The following is a 16,031-nucleotide window of genomic DNA, read 5'->3' as shown; positions in this document are numbered from 1 at the left end:
CTCCTAATCAAATTTGTAGATAAAAAGTTGCCACACTGCAAATCTGCTACTCTTACAAAGTCTTTAAGCGTTGGAATTGCCTAAAATTGCTCATTCCGTTTACCGCTGCTTGATGAACCGGGAACCCTGGGACGGCTTATTACCACAACTATCATGAAAAAACTCACCACAAAACGTAAAAAAATGCATGCTGTAGAACGAAAACATCCTCTCTTGATAGATATATTTCAATTCCATAGGATCCACACTATGACAGTCCAAAAAAAAAAAAAGATGTAGACGTCCCCGACCTTTTTTCTTTAAAGAAAGCAATTTTTTGTTGGATTGTGTCACGTGATATGTCACGTGACCCATCAAAATGATTATGGGCATTTTTCCTTAACAGTAATTAACGTTTGCAACAAGTTTGGTTCAATCTGGAATCCTTTTATAGCCACAAATGAGTAAAAATCTTTCATTTGTTATATCACCTCGTTTTCATGTTTGAGCTAAAGTGACGTCAGAAAACACCCCTTAATTCAAAACCTATTCCACAAATCAAGTCTACGAACTACCTAGCGTTAATCAGGAGGTTTCGATCTACCAAAATCCTCAGTCAAACCTTTTCTGTGATGATGGGAGAAGCAACACCTATTTTCTTGGTAGCTGCTGCGGGATTGATTCACCACCTATCTCATCCGCGGGGCTCTTCTGTTAATGATGGGATCTCTCAAACCCACACCAGTGTTTCCCATGCGACTATTGCGGAGGCTATTCATCACATTAAGGCGGCCGGTCAAGGATGTTACTTAGCCAAAACTGATGTGAAAAATGCTTTTAGAACTATTCCCATTCATCCTCTTGATTATTGCTTGCTTGGTATGAGATGGAGAGATTTGTATTATTACGATCGGTGTATGCCCATGGGGTGCGCAAGTAGCTGTAAACATTTGAAACCCTTAGTACTGCAATCGAATGGATTGCGCGGACTAAGATGAGGATTAATCATATTATTCATTTACGTGATGATTTTCTAATTATCGCCTAGTCACGATCAGTATGCCAGGATCAGTTGCACTTATTACTTGACTTGTGTTCATACCTTGGCATTCCCATAGCACCAGAAAAAAACATGTGGGCCAGCTACATCATTGTCCTTTGCTGGAGTCGAATTGGATTCTGTTTCTTTTGAGGCGCGTTTGCCCCTTGACAAAATAGACAAGTGTCGCCGTCTGATTTCTGACTTTCTTACTCGTAAGAAGGTGACACTGAAAGAAATTCAATCATTAACGGGCACGCTCAGTTTCGCTTGTTCTGTTGTTGTCCCTGGTAGAGCCCTTTTGCGTAGGTTAATTGATCTCACAGTTGGGATCCAGTCGCCATATCACTTTATTCGGCTAAATCAGGAGGTTAAAGCAGACTTGAAGCTTTGGCAATCCTTTTTGACTAGTTTCAATGGCAGGTTCTTCCTTCTTGAGGACCTATGGCACAGTTCAGACACCTTAGAGCTGTATACTGATGCCGCTGGTTCATTAGGTTTCGGTGCCGTTTTTGGTAATAAATGGTGCTATGGGAATTGGCCTAGCCTGACAATTGGTTACACCAGAACATTGCTCTGCTAGAGTTTTATCCCATTGTTCTGAGTTTATATCTGTGGGGAGATCAAATGGAAAATCGGCGTATCCTTTTTTCACAGACAATGAGGCGTTGGTTCATGTGATTAATAAGCAGTCCTGCAAGGATAAAGATTTGATGTTTTTTGTCAGAAAATTGGTGTTGGTCTATTTAAAGAACGACATACTATTTAAGGCCAAGCATGTTCCAGGTGTTCATAACACTCTTGCGGACTCTTTGTCTCGATTACAGGTGGATACATTCAGGCATTTGGCACCAGTTCACATGGAACGGGAGCCAACAGACATTCCTGTGCATCTGCAGCCTCAGAATTGGAGCCCGTATATTCCACACTATTGCAGTCCAGCCTGCAACCTTCCTCGCTTCCCACTTATCGACGGGCCTGGAAGTTTTTCACACAATTTATACATGCGATCTTACTTGGCACTTCCACTACCTTCCCATTTCACCCCCTGTTTTGGCACTTTTTATTGCTCACATGTATGATTGTCACTACGCTCCTTCCACGGTCAGCACTTATGTCTCGACTTTAGGTAACTTCCACAAGCTCTCTGGTTTTCTCGATCCCACTAAGGCCTTTTTCATCCAACCGCACTCGACCAGCGAATTTATATGCACTAAGGTCAAGTGAGGTTCCTGAACCTACGTCACAGACATCAGTCGCGCGGTCATTTTGAGCACGTTACTCTTGTGATCAGCGGCAGGGGTCGACCGCAAGAAAATAGAATTTTGAACTTTGAAAGACTTCGTAAAAAAAATCGCGTCTTATCCAAATCGAAAATTTTTTTCACCGAAGTTCATTTGGTGAAATGTAGAATTAGATGAGCGAAAAACGTTTTTTGACATTATGGGCACTTTAAGGGTTATGCAAAGCTTGGGTCTCGCCTAGACAGTCGGCTCCCAATTACCCTACCTATTCTTAATCGAATTCTGGACTGTGCCGTTAAATTTTGTCACACACCACATGACAGTTGTTTGTTTAAGGCCATGTGTTCCCTTGCCTTTTTTGATTGTATGCGCATTGGTAAGCTCACTTTGAGAACCACAAAGGAGGGAGGCTCCCTTATTCAACTTAACCAGCTTACACAGCTGCTTGACGCGAATCAAGTGGTTGTTGCTTTAAAGTTCACATTTCTTGACTTCAAACACAATTACAATCAGAGACCTCTTTCAGTTGTTTTGAATCGTCGCAACTATTCCTGTCCTGTCCAAATCATCTTGGATTATTCAGCCCTTTGGGGGAACAGAACTGGGCCTCTGTTTCGATTGATAGTTTGTTCCCCTGTTTCCAGAGATACATTCATTCACAAGCTTTCCATGGCCATAAAGTACTGTGATCTAGACCCTTCACGTTATAAGGGCCATAGCTTTCGTTAGGTGCTGCTTCTTATGCTGCGGATGCTGGAATGTCTGATGCACAGATTAGGGCTTTGGGGCGTTGGAAGTCCAATGAATTCCAGAAATATATCAGAATCCCTTACTTATCTTCATAGTTAATTTAAGGCTAAGGGCAGCTTCCGGCGGGGGCGGCTGCTGCTACTCCTCATGCCATCCTCTGGACTGACACTCCTGACTTGTACGGGTAGCAGTTGTGTTCATTTCAGAGTTAAGGCATAGAGGTATTGTGGCACGTTTACTTTGCATTTCTTAGGCCGGTGCTGACTTGCAAGGGCAGCAGTCCCTTATTCAGTTTCCCACTTATTTTTCTATCTCGGCATTGTCAGGTAGCACATCTGCCATGAAGTTAATTTTGAGGCTGTTGCTATCTATCTGCAGCTTGTAGGTGTATCTTAGATCATAAGCATCCTGGGGGCTTACTTGCAAGGGCAGTAGCTCCCCGGTTAATAAGAATAAGAGTTTACTAGTAGTCGGAATTTCTTTGTTATATTACATCTCACCTTCTGTTACCTTGTAATAGAGAGGGGGAGTCTGCTTGCATGGGCAGCAGTTCCTATTTCCAGTGCTGCATTTCCTTTGGGTGGGGCAAGCATCAGGATTGCAGAGAATCCTAATGCTCTTTGGCGTTTTTGAGTGCCCTCACCTTTACTGGGCCATAATATGTTTAATTTGTTCCTGCGAAATTTCTCAAGATCTAAAAACATGTTTTTATTAAAGCGGCTATGGGCCTCTGTCCATGGCCAGTTAACTCCAAGCAGTGGTCTGTTTTTATTTGTGTTGGGGCCCTGCAAAACGAGCTTCAGGATATGCCGCACAGGTTTATATATGTAGATTGGACGAAGGGGAAAACATAAAAAAGTTGTTTCTTATGTGGAAATTTCATCATTATCTATAAAATAAACGGAACATTGCATGGCCGTTCGGGGGTACGAATTTTATCTTCTCTTGCTGAAAGTATTTCTTACAAGAAGCCGAAATTATTTTACCTACGGCTTGTCACTCCAGTGAACGAGCTTTCTCACAAGATTAGGAATATAAGTCTACCGTGTTTCGCTGCATCAAGTTTAGCATCCAAACCTTTAAGCGTTTTCATTCACCTTTACACTTGCCGCAATTTTTGGCCAGAAAACGGGATATATCACACTCATTTTGAATACAATATTCTGTCAGAGACTCTTCCGCCAAGCTATTTATCACTGAGATCTCTCGTTTACAGTGGATCTTGCCAGCTCGACAGGAGCACTGAATGCAGTTACCCATTGACCACGTGACCCCCTCGAAGTACTGATTGGACTTTTCATCTTGACATGAGTCCTCTATTTACACAATATGACAGTGTTGCAAAAAGCGCTCAGATTAAAAAAATTTTCAAAATAATTCTTAGGTACGTCATGTACTGGGTTAGTATTACAGTAATTAGTAAAAGGAAAGGGGCCAAAAGCAGCAGTTAGTTTAACAATTTCCCAGCCGATTAAAATAGAAACTAGGCACCGACGTTCGTCAAATAAAGATCAAGAGGTTGAAAAATTGATACATGGTTGTTTAAACATTATCCTTTCAATTATGCAATTATGTGCATCATCTTAATCAGTATTACCCGACGAACGGCTATTACGACTGGAATCACGCAAACAGCCCGGAGTCTTTTTCTGGCAAAGACCATTTGAAACCAGCTGATAACCATTAGAACATACTGTTAGGTGGCCTCTCAACATTTTTGCTATTTCTTGGAGGGCTAAAGAGGAAGGCGATATGATTTTTTAGAGAAACAAAAACAATGTTGGAACAAATTAGCAACAACGGTGAGAGTTGCTCAAAGACAAGGACAGAACAAAAATCTTTTGAAACTTAAGATTTAACTGATTTTCAGAATAAAAACAAGTGATATAAAACGACGTTTCAATCTCTCTATAGATATTTTTGAAAAATCAAAAGATGTTTGGTAGTTGCTGTGAGATTTAACTTCGTTCTATGAAATTTCACGACTAAGTAATTACCATAAATCAAACACAAAAAAACCTTGATTGGATTGTTTCTAACGATGAGCGTATCGAGAAATGTCTTCTCGAAAAACAATTTCAAAGAAATTATCGAACTGCATTTGAGAGGGATCCTCGAAGTAATTATCATTAAGAGTATAATGTACCTGCACACTTAGAGGCACAGCAGATAGTTCCGCTGTAGACATAGCACTCAGGTCTGGCCATGGGAGGACAGACTTCACTACCATCAAGGTCTGTTCCATTGAAAAACAGTTCGCAACCTTTGTAATTCCAACTCTGGTGTTTCATTAAGATTCCACCATCTCTAGTCATCTCCGCACCTGAAATAGATCAGAATTGTTCTCCTGCGCATAGATAAAAATTGCGACAGAAATAGAAAACTGTTGCAAAAGCCATGCAACAGTTTTAAAGCTAACATGAAAATAATCGTACTGAAATGAAAGCACAACCGAGTTTGCAAACAACTTGTGCACTCAAAGGACTTCAAGACTTTCACCTTCACAACTATCTGTCCTCTCTCGAATGAACTGAAGAATATTACAAGCGGGTTGATGACAAGTCTCCTCTAGCCAAGTGAAACTGTTCCTGTGCCCTGGGAAGACGACTTTCACTCTTCTTTGACATGAGATTAGACTCTCCTTGCAATGACAATGAAGACATGGAGACGTCGACAAAGCTTGGTCTGACTTATATCCTAATCCTTCTTCGTCGCGGCAGTTGGCTAAAGTTAAAGACAACAAATGATTACTATAGCTAATTCATCGGACCTATAAATGGTTCATAACAGTAAGAGGTTATGTACGTGTGATGTGCGATCCTCGCAGTAGATAGCGCTATTTATGCAATAGCGAAAATCAGACCTGAAAAAAATCAGGCCTGTACGGGACTCGAACCACTGACCTCTGCGATACTAGTGCAGCGCCCTACCAATGGAGCAGGTCGTTAAGTTGATTCGTAATAAACTAACTTAACGGCCTCCTCCCAGTTGGCTTGTTAGCTCAATTGGTAGAGCGCTGCACTAGTATCGCAGAGCTCAGTGGTTCGAGTCCCGTACAGGCCTGATTTTTTTTCAGGTCTGATTTTCGCTATTGCATAAATAGCGCTATCTACTGCGAGGATCGCACATCACACGTATCTAATACGCAGTTCAAAATATATGAACTTCATATATTCATTGCATCTCAAGAGGTTATGTGTGGATAAGTCTATTGTCTTGTTCCAATTCACTCCCAAGCGTTCGCGATCGTACCTTTTATCTAATCAAAGGCTCCTTGGAGCTACCCCGTGGTATGTCTTAATAAGTTAATGAAGTGTTGAGTACTTAAAAATTCTAATACTTAGGGAAGAAATTTCTGCCACTGTCCCACCTTCCAGATATATGAACAGAAGACAAAACAATGACTCTGGGACAGAAGCAAACCTAGCAGGGGGAAATGAGATTACGCGTGTAATCTGGATCGAGGGATCCACTAGGGATCCACTAGGGATCGAGGGATCCACTATGACCGAGTGAGTGAGTGGGTGAGTTGTTGGTCCACACGTAAACCTCAAAGTATGACTACATCATACCACCAGGTAAAAAAAAAAACGAAGAATGGAAGATAAGGGTGACAGCGCAAGTCATTTACACGATCAACGGTGTTAACAGTTAAAGACTTGCAGACTACACTTACTTCCACATACGTCTTTTCTCAACTTTACAAACCGGTTGACGTTACAAAAAGGCTGGCTGCAAGTTTCTTTTGACAAAAGGATGCGATTTCGATACCCTGCGACGAACACTTTTAAGTCCCTCTGACAATGGATCTGAGATTCCGTGCAATTACATTTAAGGCAAGGAGATATTTTCCAGGTATCATGGTTTTTGTATTCATTCCCTTCTTCGTCAATTAAAGCAAAAACCTTAAAGATAATTTCTGTGTCCTGGTCAGATTCATAATAAACTATATATCTCTTATTTCAGCTTAAAAAGCATCCTTCTTGGATAATTGGCGATCAGGTGGAGATTGTACGCTTACTTCAAATAAAACTAAGATTCTTGCACAATGCAAACGCTTGGTGGAGACTAAAGTGAAAGAGATTATAATATAAAAAGAAATCTTACGGTATCCATCTTTATCCCGATTACGTTTTCGGAAAAGCTGCTGGAATAAGCTACATTTTACCTTTAAACTGGAGAAGTAGCACACGATGAGGAATGCTTTGTATCCGAATGAGGTCGGCGGGAATTTTGGCCACTACAAACGTTTGTAGTCACTGTACGGAAAAGGTGCACGATTACAGCTGCTTGAAGGTATCTCGATTTCACCTCAACCATGACGGAGCTGGTGAAGATAAATTGTGTCAACAAAGTGAATATAAAAGGTGGATTATCAGTGAGATAATACCACTACACCATCCTACCAAAACATTAGCAGTCGTACCGTTTTATGGCTTTCCCGTCAGTGCGGCATGCGGGCTGTCACCGTTTGAGCTCCTCAACCAACAAGTCATTCAATTGTTTTTATGGCTGATAACTAAATTTCTGAATAAAAGAGCGCAGAGTTACTGAAATTCATCCCATAATGAGCATTCTACGAATGTTATTCATACCAACCATCTGAAAGTATCAAAACTCTTTTATATGTTCCACCTTTCCACAGTCCAGCTTAATTTTTTAGAACACATTCGTCTCAGGGGATGTCAGTATCAAACAAACCAATTTTATATCCCGTTAACCTAATAAAAGAGACGGAAAGAATGATCTATTCCTGCCCAGGAACCGAAACTTGCTAAATCACGACCAACTTTTATCAGTCGAGTCCTACAGCCAATAATTTGACGTGTACTTATTAATTTCAACGAAAAAGCAAATTTTTAGTTGAATTTTTTAGTGGCCATCGCTAAATACCTTGAAACGACAGTGTCTGCTACCGAAAACTGTCCTTTGTACGACGACTCCTACCTTAACGACCGAACTTCAAGTAGAAATAGAATGATCCGGTAGGCAAAAGAGACAAAAACACGCTTCGATTACCAAAGAAAATTTTGCAAGTAAACAGAAAATTGTGCCACGGGGATAACTTAACGGGAGGTAGCTGAGGCAAGCTTAATAAAACAAAGTCTTCAACGGGCCCTCTTAATTTCAACAGACCTTCTATAACTCTTCCTTATCGAGAAACTATGATGCGCAGGAAATATTTTTTTGCTCTCCCAAAAGTTTGTATCTCTAAGATTGAAAACTAGCAGGCGTAATGCGTCTTCCATGGCTGCTTGTACGGGTAAGGGGGCTAGGTGGGACAAGTCAGGTGAAGAATTATCAGATTTAAGAGACACGATCTCACCGTGTGTTAGCGTATTGCACATTCTTTCCACTGTTATACCTCATACAAGTGTCATTAAAGTAAGGCAGCTTCTTGAAGAAAAATCTGCTGTTGCAGTTAACAGACGTACAACGACTTGTACCCGAGACTCTTTCATTTTCAACTAACCCAAATAGATAAAATAAAAATTTTGTTTTTTTCTAAAAGAAACAAAATGCAGAGCCGAAAATTATATTAGGCTAACGTCCTGGACAAATAACACTTACCTAAGTGAAAAGATTGGGAGAAGTTGAGAAAAAAATGGCCAGACCTTTATATCGCCTTCCCTCTGGCTCCACCAACACGGTTGACCCTTTTTATAAATATAATCTGCTAATTGCATTCACTTAGAGTTTGCGTGAACCAAGTAAGTTACGAAGTCACGTAAAAAAAACATCCTGTTTCTTCCGGCGTCTTTAAAGCAGCGACATGTGCTGAGATGAAGACGGTTTGTGAATTCATCGATGGGCTTTATGTATCTCACATTTGTTAAATCAAAGCTACTGAGCACCACAAACCGTTGGTCTACTTCTTCATGCGGCCTAAGGGAAACGGTACGACTTTTAAAAAGAGATGAAAATCCTTTTTACACTGTCTAGTAAGCCGTGACGACAACTCACTACGGACGGCAGTTTACAGGAAACCGACACACACCGACTCGGGATGGGGAATGGTGATACATGTACATGAAACTCGGTACAATACAACGAATTGGTCTTACCCCATTCTACTGCCACGCGTGTCAGATATTGCTTGTTTAGAAAGAAGACCTTGACCAGCTTGATGTAGAGATTTATTCCTTCAACCAACATCCATGTAAATATTGCAGTGTGAAGGAAGTGCTCGACCACTGCCAGGGTTATGCAAAGAGCTTTAAAAATTCAATATATTTGATTACTTCCTCGTACGACAACAGATTCCTTTAAAATGGTTAGTATGAAAATGTCTTTGATGATCATGGTACATCCTGTCGGTTACGTTGAAATATCAACTGGAGAAATAGTTTGTTATTTTAGGTTGAGCGAGGCGTATCCCATTTCTACCGACCGAAATTGCACAAGGAGTCTAGAAAATGATTAAAACAAATTTGGGAAAGAGTGGGAAAACATCCAAAATTTCCAAAGATGTTGGGAAGACGCGATTTATCGGGAACGCTTTAAGAGCGAATGTTACCAATGGTGAAGCATTTGTTGACAACAGCCAAAAAACCAATTTCGCCCATATTTCAAAGTGAAGTAGGTCTCAATGGGAAATAAACCACTGCATACTTCGTTTGGCTAAATATCGATTTATTTTCGAGAAAATCGATAAGAGGTGAGATGATTGTTTATAGACCTAGGTTCCTGAAGCCACGTGTTTCACAGTACAAAGCGGTTCTGTTTTTGCGAAGTTGTTGATTTCAGTAGATCTCATTTTGAATTAATTAGCGTTGTTCCACCCACGAGAAACACGTTTCTGAACTAACAAAATTCCGCCTACATTTGGTTCGAGGTTCGGTTAAAGACTAACATTTAAGCAAAGAAAAGATCTCTTACGTGAAGTACTTACAGCCTCTTTTTCAACGAAATTGGAATAGAGAAACCTCAAATCAAAAACCCCGAGTTACACTTTGTGAAGAGTCATTATTAGGAGGCGTTGACTATCCTTCCAAGTAATATCGCTATTGTGAGGGAGGTGCAACAATTTCAGGACTGCAATCCTCAGAAACATGGAGGGTAAGAGCATATTATGTTAGATAAGCAGTAGATTGAACGTAAAATGCAAAAAAATTGAGTTTTCGCGAGTATGTGTGCATTTTCGACTAATGGACGACACCGTCGAGTCGGCGCATTTATCCAACTTTAAATTCCGAAACCCAGATTTTCGGTGTTTGTATAGCACATAGTTAAATCACGGGCTACTTTCGACGTATTTTTAATCTAGTTGGAAGTAGGTCGGATAAATTCAATTAGATTGTGTAAATAAATGGTCAAGAATTGCTCAAATTGCAGTCAACATATGTTTTGACGTTGTTTTCCAAGATTTGGTACTTTTTATCAATCCAGGTTTTTTCATTTTGTGACGCGACGCTCCGAGATGCGTCTGAAATTTTGAGCCTAAAAAGCGACATTTTGGCGGAATTCAGTTGTTATCGATCTTCTCTTAACTAAATCGATATTCAGCCAAACGAAGTATGCAGTGATTTGTTTCACTCTTAGGCTAACCTAACTTGAGAATATGAGCCGAATCGATATTTTGGCTTTTGCCACCATATTTTGAAAATGTTCAATTTTCGGGCACAGTTGCTTTTAAGTGCCTACAAACGGACATTACCATAAAACAAGTCGGTGAAGGTTAGTAGGGACATTTATGTGTACAAAAAGGGTCTTGCTAACTTAAAGGATCTTTCTCTCTAGTTTTTAAGAATGTTACAACTACAACACCTAAGAGGTTGCCAAGGCCCATCGATAGAAGAAGATTTTTATGCACAAACACCTTTTCACTCTAGAATCTATCACATAAAGTATGAATCGGCAAAACAAAGTTGAAGCGATCATAACAGCAACTCACACGTGCAGGTACTAAAATTATCACATCAATATTACTAAAAATACGTAAGTTTTTTTATCATGAAAGGCCGTTTTCATAAGAGGGTTACCAGGGTGAGAAAATATGCATGATATAAAAGATATCAGTTTAGGAACAAAAGAACTAACAAAAGAATAGAATCAAAGGGTCCAAATTGAGGGCGAAGTTAATTTTTATCAGGAAAGTTTGTGCTGAGTGTACACTGGTTTGAGGGGGGGCTGGATGTATTTTAAAGAGCTACGGTAAGCCAGTGTGCTTTGTGCGCCGTCTTTGTTATCATCCGCTAACGCAATAGTGTTTTTCAAACCCTCGGAACGGCAGTAACCAAACATTAGCTTTTTCTAAAATATTTGTGGCAAAAATAGAAAGAGGTTTCATCCAGCTAAGCACAGCAAAACCACTAGTTTAGAAGAGGTGTACTGACGACGTTTTCTGTCCGTGGAACAGAGAAACGAAGAAAAAATAGAAGAATTTGTAAGATGGTCAAACAGCTAACGCGGCTGAAATATCAGACTCAGGAATTATATTCTGTGCCACAAAAAGTGCACAAAGGCGAGAGAGTTAATTGCGAATCGACTCTTGACATTCAAACCTATTTCAAAGAAGACGGAGACCTTCCAATAGACTCGAAACAATCGCAAGCATCAAAGGTCGTGAACAAGTGCTAGCCAATGAAATAACAGGATACCACCTCGTCCTATTTATGCGGAATACAACAGGTGTATTCGGTCCTTTTCACACATAAGCTTTCCGGCTTATCCTGGTAATCTCACGCATTGGCCCACACGGGCAAATGCGCCAACTAGCATTTATAATTGATTATTAACCTTACGCACGGGAAAGATAACAGAATCTCTGGTAAGTAAGCTTGTAGTTGACGTGATTTTGCACTTTCTATCCATATTTATTCTTGATGCACACCTCGCAGATACAGCTGTGTTTGGAAGGAAGTTTATGCTACATAGAATGATAAATTTCTAAATATTATTACCGAAATGTGAAATATATTATGAAACTCACACGAATGTAATCTCTCTTTCTATTTCAAAGCAAAATCAAGGACAGTCGCTACAGACACTGTAATTGAATATGTCGACGAGCTTTGAAAAAATTAATAAAGGCTGATAGTTTCGAAAGAAACTGTTTGGGGCTGCGTCGGTGAGAGTAACGAAATAATTTGGATATATCAACAAAGTTGAAGTGGTAAATTGGCCACCGTAACGATTACAAAAGCTGACGTTTCGAGCGTTAGCCCTTCGTCGGAGCGAAGGACGAAGGGCTAACGCTCGAAACGTCAGCTTTTGTAATCGTTACGGTGGCCAATTATTTACCACTTCAACTTTATTGATATATCCAAATTATTTGCAAAAGTTAAATCACAGCGAGAAACTTATTTTTACTTTGAGCGAAACAGCTAAAATATTGATGTAGATGAAATCTGGTTCAACTAATAATGTTTCTGGGACGATTTCGTAACTCCTCCTGCCTCGCCAAAATAGGGACCTTAAGAAACCACGACGGCGACGCCAAGGAAGACTTCGATTAAAAAATGAATTTCTACTCTTAGTTAGAATTTCAAAAATGGCTGCAGCAGCTTACTGTCTCATACAGCGCCACAGCTCAACTTCAGCATGATGTGTAAAGTAGCCGTTGAGTTCCAAATGGAAATTAAAATAATTTGCCGTCGCGGTTTCGGTTCGCAGACGACGCAAATTTTGGCGATTTCACGTTGTTGTTGTGCATAACACGGCTAAGAAATGTACAAAGTTTCAAAACGCACGTGCTGAGCTATTGTTCTGCCAATTAGATCTCTTGTTTTTGCCCGTCCACGTTGCCGTCGCCGTCGTGGTTTCTTAAGGTCCCTAATACTAAATTTTCCGAAATATGTTGCCAAAAGCTGGAAAAGTTTTACAAGTTTAAAATACTTCTATGAGACGCAATCGAACGACCAAAAGTTGGGTAGTCTGGCTTTTAGAAAATCAAGTTTTGAAATATAAAAATTAGCGTTTGTCTATGTCGGCGAGAGAAGAAAAACATCGTTGAAATATCCTTACGGGCAAGCAGCAGGTGTTAGCTGGAACGAGGGAAAAATATTTGCGATTTTGATTGTAATGTTGAGATCACAGCGATGGGAATTTTTCAATTGAACAACGGGAACCCACAAAGAGGTTGTCAGTCGGAGTTTTAATTTTTTCTACGACATTCTTTGAGATTAACCAAAACTAATTTAAAATTCAACTTGACAGTGAGTTTCATTCATACACGCTTGTAACTGTCTAGGCTACATATTAGTGACGTTTCCGTCCGATCATATTTCAGAACCTCGTGCGTCTTTAGTAGTAGTCTGTGTGCATGGTCTGTGTTTTTGCGTTTGCGAAGTTTATCGCGTTTATTGCGAAGTCTTTGGATTCTGCGTTTATAACTACTCAGGCGTACAGAGAGGACAATCGGTAAGCACGTACTTTTACCTTTCTTAGTTTCATTTCGTCCGCTTATTTCTAGTTAACTTGTTTTGCCGTTTGCTGTGTTTTTATCACATCCAATTGTTGTTCAGCTTTGTCCTTTCGCGTCGTTTAGACTAGATATTTTACTTGAAAAATTTTGCGAGTTGTTTTCAAGTAACGGATAACTGAGTTCCAAGGCGACCTGGTTAAGCTATACACACGCCACACGCGAACTTTTTTAAGAGCAAAGAAAACTGTTTACAACAAGAAATCCTGAGGTGATCTATCTGCCGTTACTTGTCTCTTTAATGAATGAAAACTGCTCCTGTGTAAGGCAATCTGTCGAACGAAAATGGTGATAAAAGCTATATGTGCTGTCTGATGTCTCTACATCTTTATTCTGTCACATATTTTTGAAGCTTTCAAGCATATTTTTGAAGCGTTCAAGCGTATTTGTGATATTTGCGTGTGAGCCAAGAAAAGTTGACAAAAATGCAATCATCTATATCCATTCATTGAAATGTGCCTGTCTTCCTTTGAAGCCAAGAATTTTTTAATATTTTATGCTCTGAGCACACCGAACTGTCTTAAGTAATGAAAGAACTACAGTTCCTAGAACACAAATCATTTTCATAGAGAAAATTAATTTCTACGTAAAATTAGCAATTTTGCTTTGTGATAAAAAAAAGTTTGAAGTTTTGCTCGCAAAATAGCCTTCAATTTGTTCTCAACCAAAAACTTTTGATACCTGCCCACGAATCCTTGCGCGCAGCTTAATGATTGTGAATAGCACGGTCCAGGATTTATCAAAGAGATCGCGTCGTCTGTACGGCTTCCTAGTTGTCAAACTGCCAGCTAGTTTAAAGAGATGAAATACTTCTTGACTATTATCACGCATTCTCATGGGAAACTAATGAATGCTAGATTTTAAGATATCGAGGAGGAAATCAGTCGGCACAAAGAGACATTTGTTACTACAGAAGGACGTTTTCACTGCAAATTCTCATTCAAGAGATATCATGGACGTTCTTTGTCGAAGTCGTCTTTATCATTAAACTTATCTCCACTCTGTTCGCCGCTATATTTCTTTCACTCAGAAAAGATCGAAATTATCTGTCGGGCCTAAGAAGTTCTGACTTTATATCAGAGTGCTATGATGAATTGTAACTGACAAGAACCTCTCAAAAATATGAAACTTTCAAGAAAAACTTTCGACTGAGTTTCGGAAGCCATACAGGACTGCTTCTTTGCTTCCCGTTGCGTTTTGATTGATCTAGAAAACTCGCGCTACCCTACCCCATGAAACGAAAAAAATAAACCAACCATGACTTGTTTACTTGCCTTTTCCTGCACTTCTAACGGTTCGCTTGGCTGAGGTGATTACTTTCACTTTAGCTTATTCGACGCTCAATTGAAAACTGCTCTAAGTTGGAACTTGAATTACACTTGTCGAGCGCTGTTTCTTCACAAAAATCAAGTGGCACCAGTTTTTACGTTTTATTTATACCTTATGTTTCAGATTTGCTGAACCTTAATGGGGTAATTACACCAAAGCCCCTCTTTACCTGTCTGGGAACGAGCCTTGAAATCTTGCGAAATTATTGAATCTGGGAAGACCGCAGATTTTGGAGAGCATTATTTATGAACAATCCACCTTCACTAAACTCCACCAAACCAGCCGTTCCACACGATGACTGAAATCAAGATCCTTGTAAGATATACCAAAATATCTCCTGATAAAGCCAACCCTAGGATTAACTGATCACATCATGACGTAAAGATAAAACAGACATCCGAGGAGGCAGTGCATGGAAATGACCTCTAGAGTTACCGTAATTTCAGTAGTAATGGAACGAATAGTTTATTCAAAAGTTATATACTTACACAGTCTAACTGCCCAAGCAGCACTTTCACCAATAACCCACTACTAAGGAAGTTGTGATTCTGATTAACATTCTGATTTTTGCATAAGGCAATTTGTAACATCAACGGGTCTTTAGATAACTTCTCTGATATCATTTTTCCTAAGAAAAATCACGGCTTTATTCAAGCAGATGAGTCATTGTTACTACTACCTTTTTAGTTTACACAGACTGTTGTATCAAATCAGATAGCATTCAGCAACAATTCAGTTCACTCTTTTCCATGCCTGCGACTAATTCACAGCACTCTCTTCAGCTTATGACTAATTCACACGTTTCAAACGCAATGATTTCAACAGATCAAACCGATCGGCAAAATGTAATATTATGATATCAATCATTATTTCAATTGGACTAATCATACCAACTCACATACTTAATGACTCACTCTTAAATTTAGAAACTAACTAATTGACTAACTGCACAACTAACATACCAATATATAATACTACATACTAATGTACTAACGACTAATAATACAACGAAGCAGCATCTTTCTCTGTTTTCCTATATATCATCTTTGGTAAATCTAACCGGCTTGCTAACTTTCTTACTTAACTAACACACTGGCTCACTAAGATCAGCAGTATAACTTTATCTAACATACTGATAGCTTGAACGGTGCCTGGGAAATATGTCTTTTTCTGCGCGTCCCTTCTTTATCAATTAATCTCTTATTAACAATTTACCAATTGACAAAATAACCATCTAATTTAGGTATTAACTAATTAACTTACAAAT

At 39.5% G+C, this 16,031-nt stretch overlaps 1 protein-coding gene, 1 long non-coding RNA gene and 1 pseudogene across 2 annotated transcripts; 2 read left to right on the top strand and 1 right to left on the bottom strand.

The window, feature by feature from the left end:
• The first annotated feature begins 865 nt into the window (after positions 1–865).
• LOC148735317 (uncharacterized) lies at positions 866–3,305 on the top strand (annotated as a pseudogene).
• A 796-nt stretch (positions 3,306–4,101) lies between these two features.
• On the bottom strand, positions 4,102–5,785 carry LOC111344827 (uncharacterized). Its single transcript, XM_088752930.1, has 4 exons — positions 5,512–5,785; positions 5,159–5,335; positions 4,610–4,747; positions 4,102–4,328 (listed from the first exon to the last, which is right to left on the bottom strand). Exons 2-4 carry the CDS (start codon positions 5,325–5,327, stop codon positions 4,102–4,104), a joined length of 534 nt encoding a protein of 177 aa, XP_088609056.1. The 5' UTR covers positions 5,328–5,335; positions 5,512–5,785.
• A 5,640-nt stretch (positions 5,786–11,425) lies between these two features.
• Positions 11,426–15,426, top strand: LOC148735316 (uncharacterized). Its single transcript, XR_015998778.1, has 3 exons — positions 11,426–11,782; positions 13,244–13,374; positions 14,888–15,426. It is a non-coding gene; the product is annotated as an uncharacterized LOC148735316 (long non-coding RNA).
• Positions 15,427–16,031: the final 605 nt, after the last annotated feature.

This window comes from Stylophora pistillata, chromosome 3 (genome assembly GCF_964205215.1).
Source record: "Stylophora pistillata chromosome 3, jaStyPist1.2, whole genome shotgun sequence".
Taxonomy (NCBI): Eukaryota; Metazoa; Cnidaria; class Anthozoa; order Scleractinia; family Pocilloporidae; genus Stylophora; species Stylophora pistillata.
This window is presented reverse-complemented; position numbering and strand designations above follow the sequence as displayed.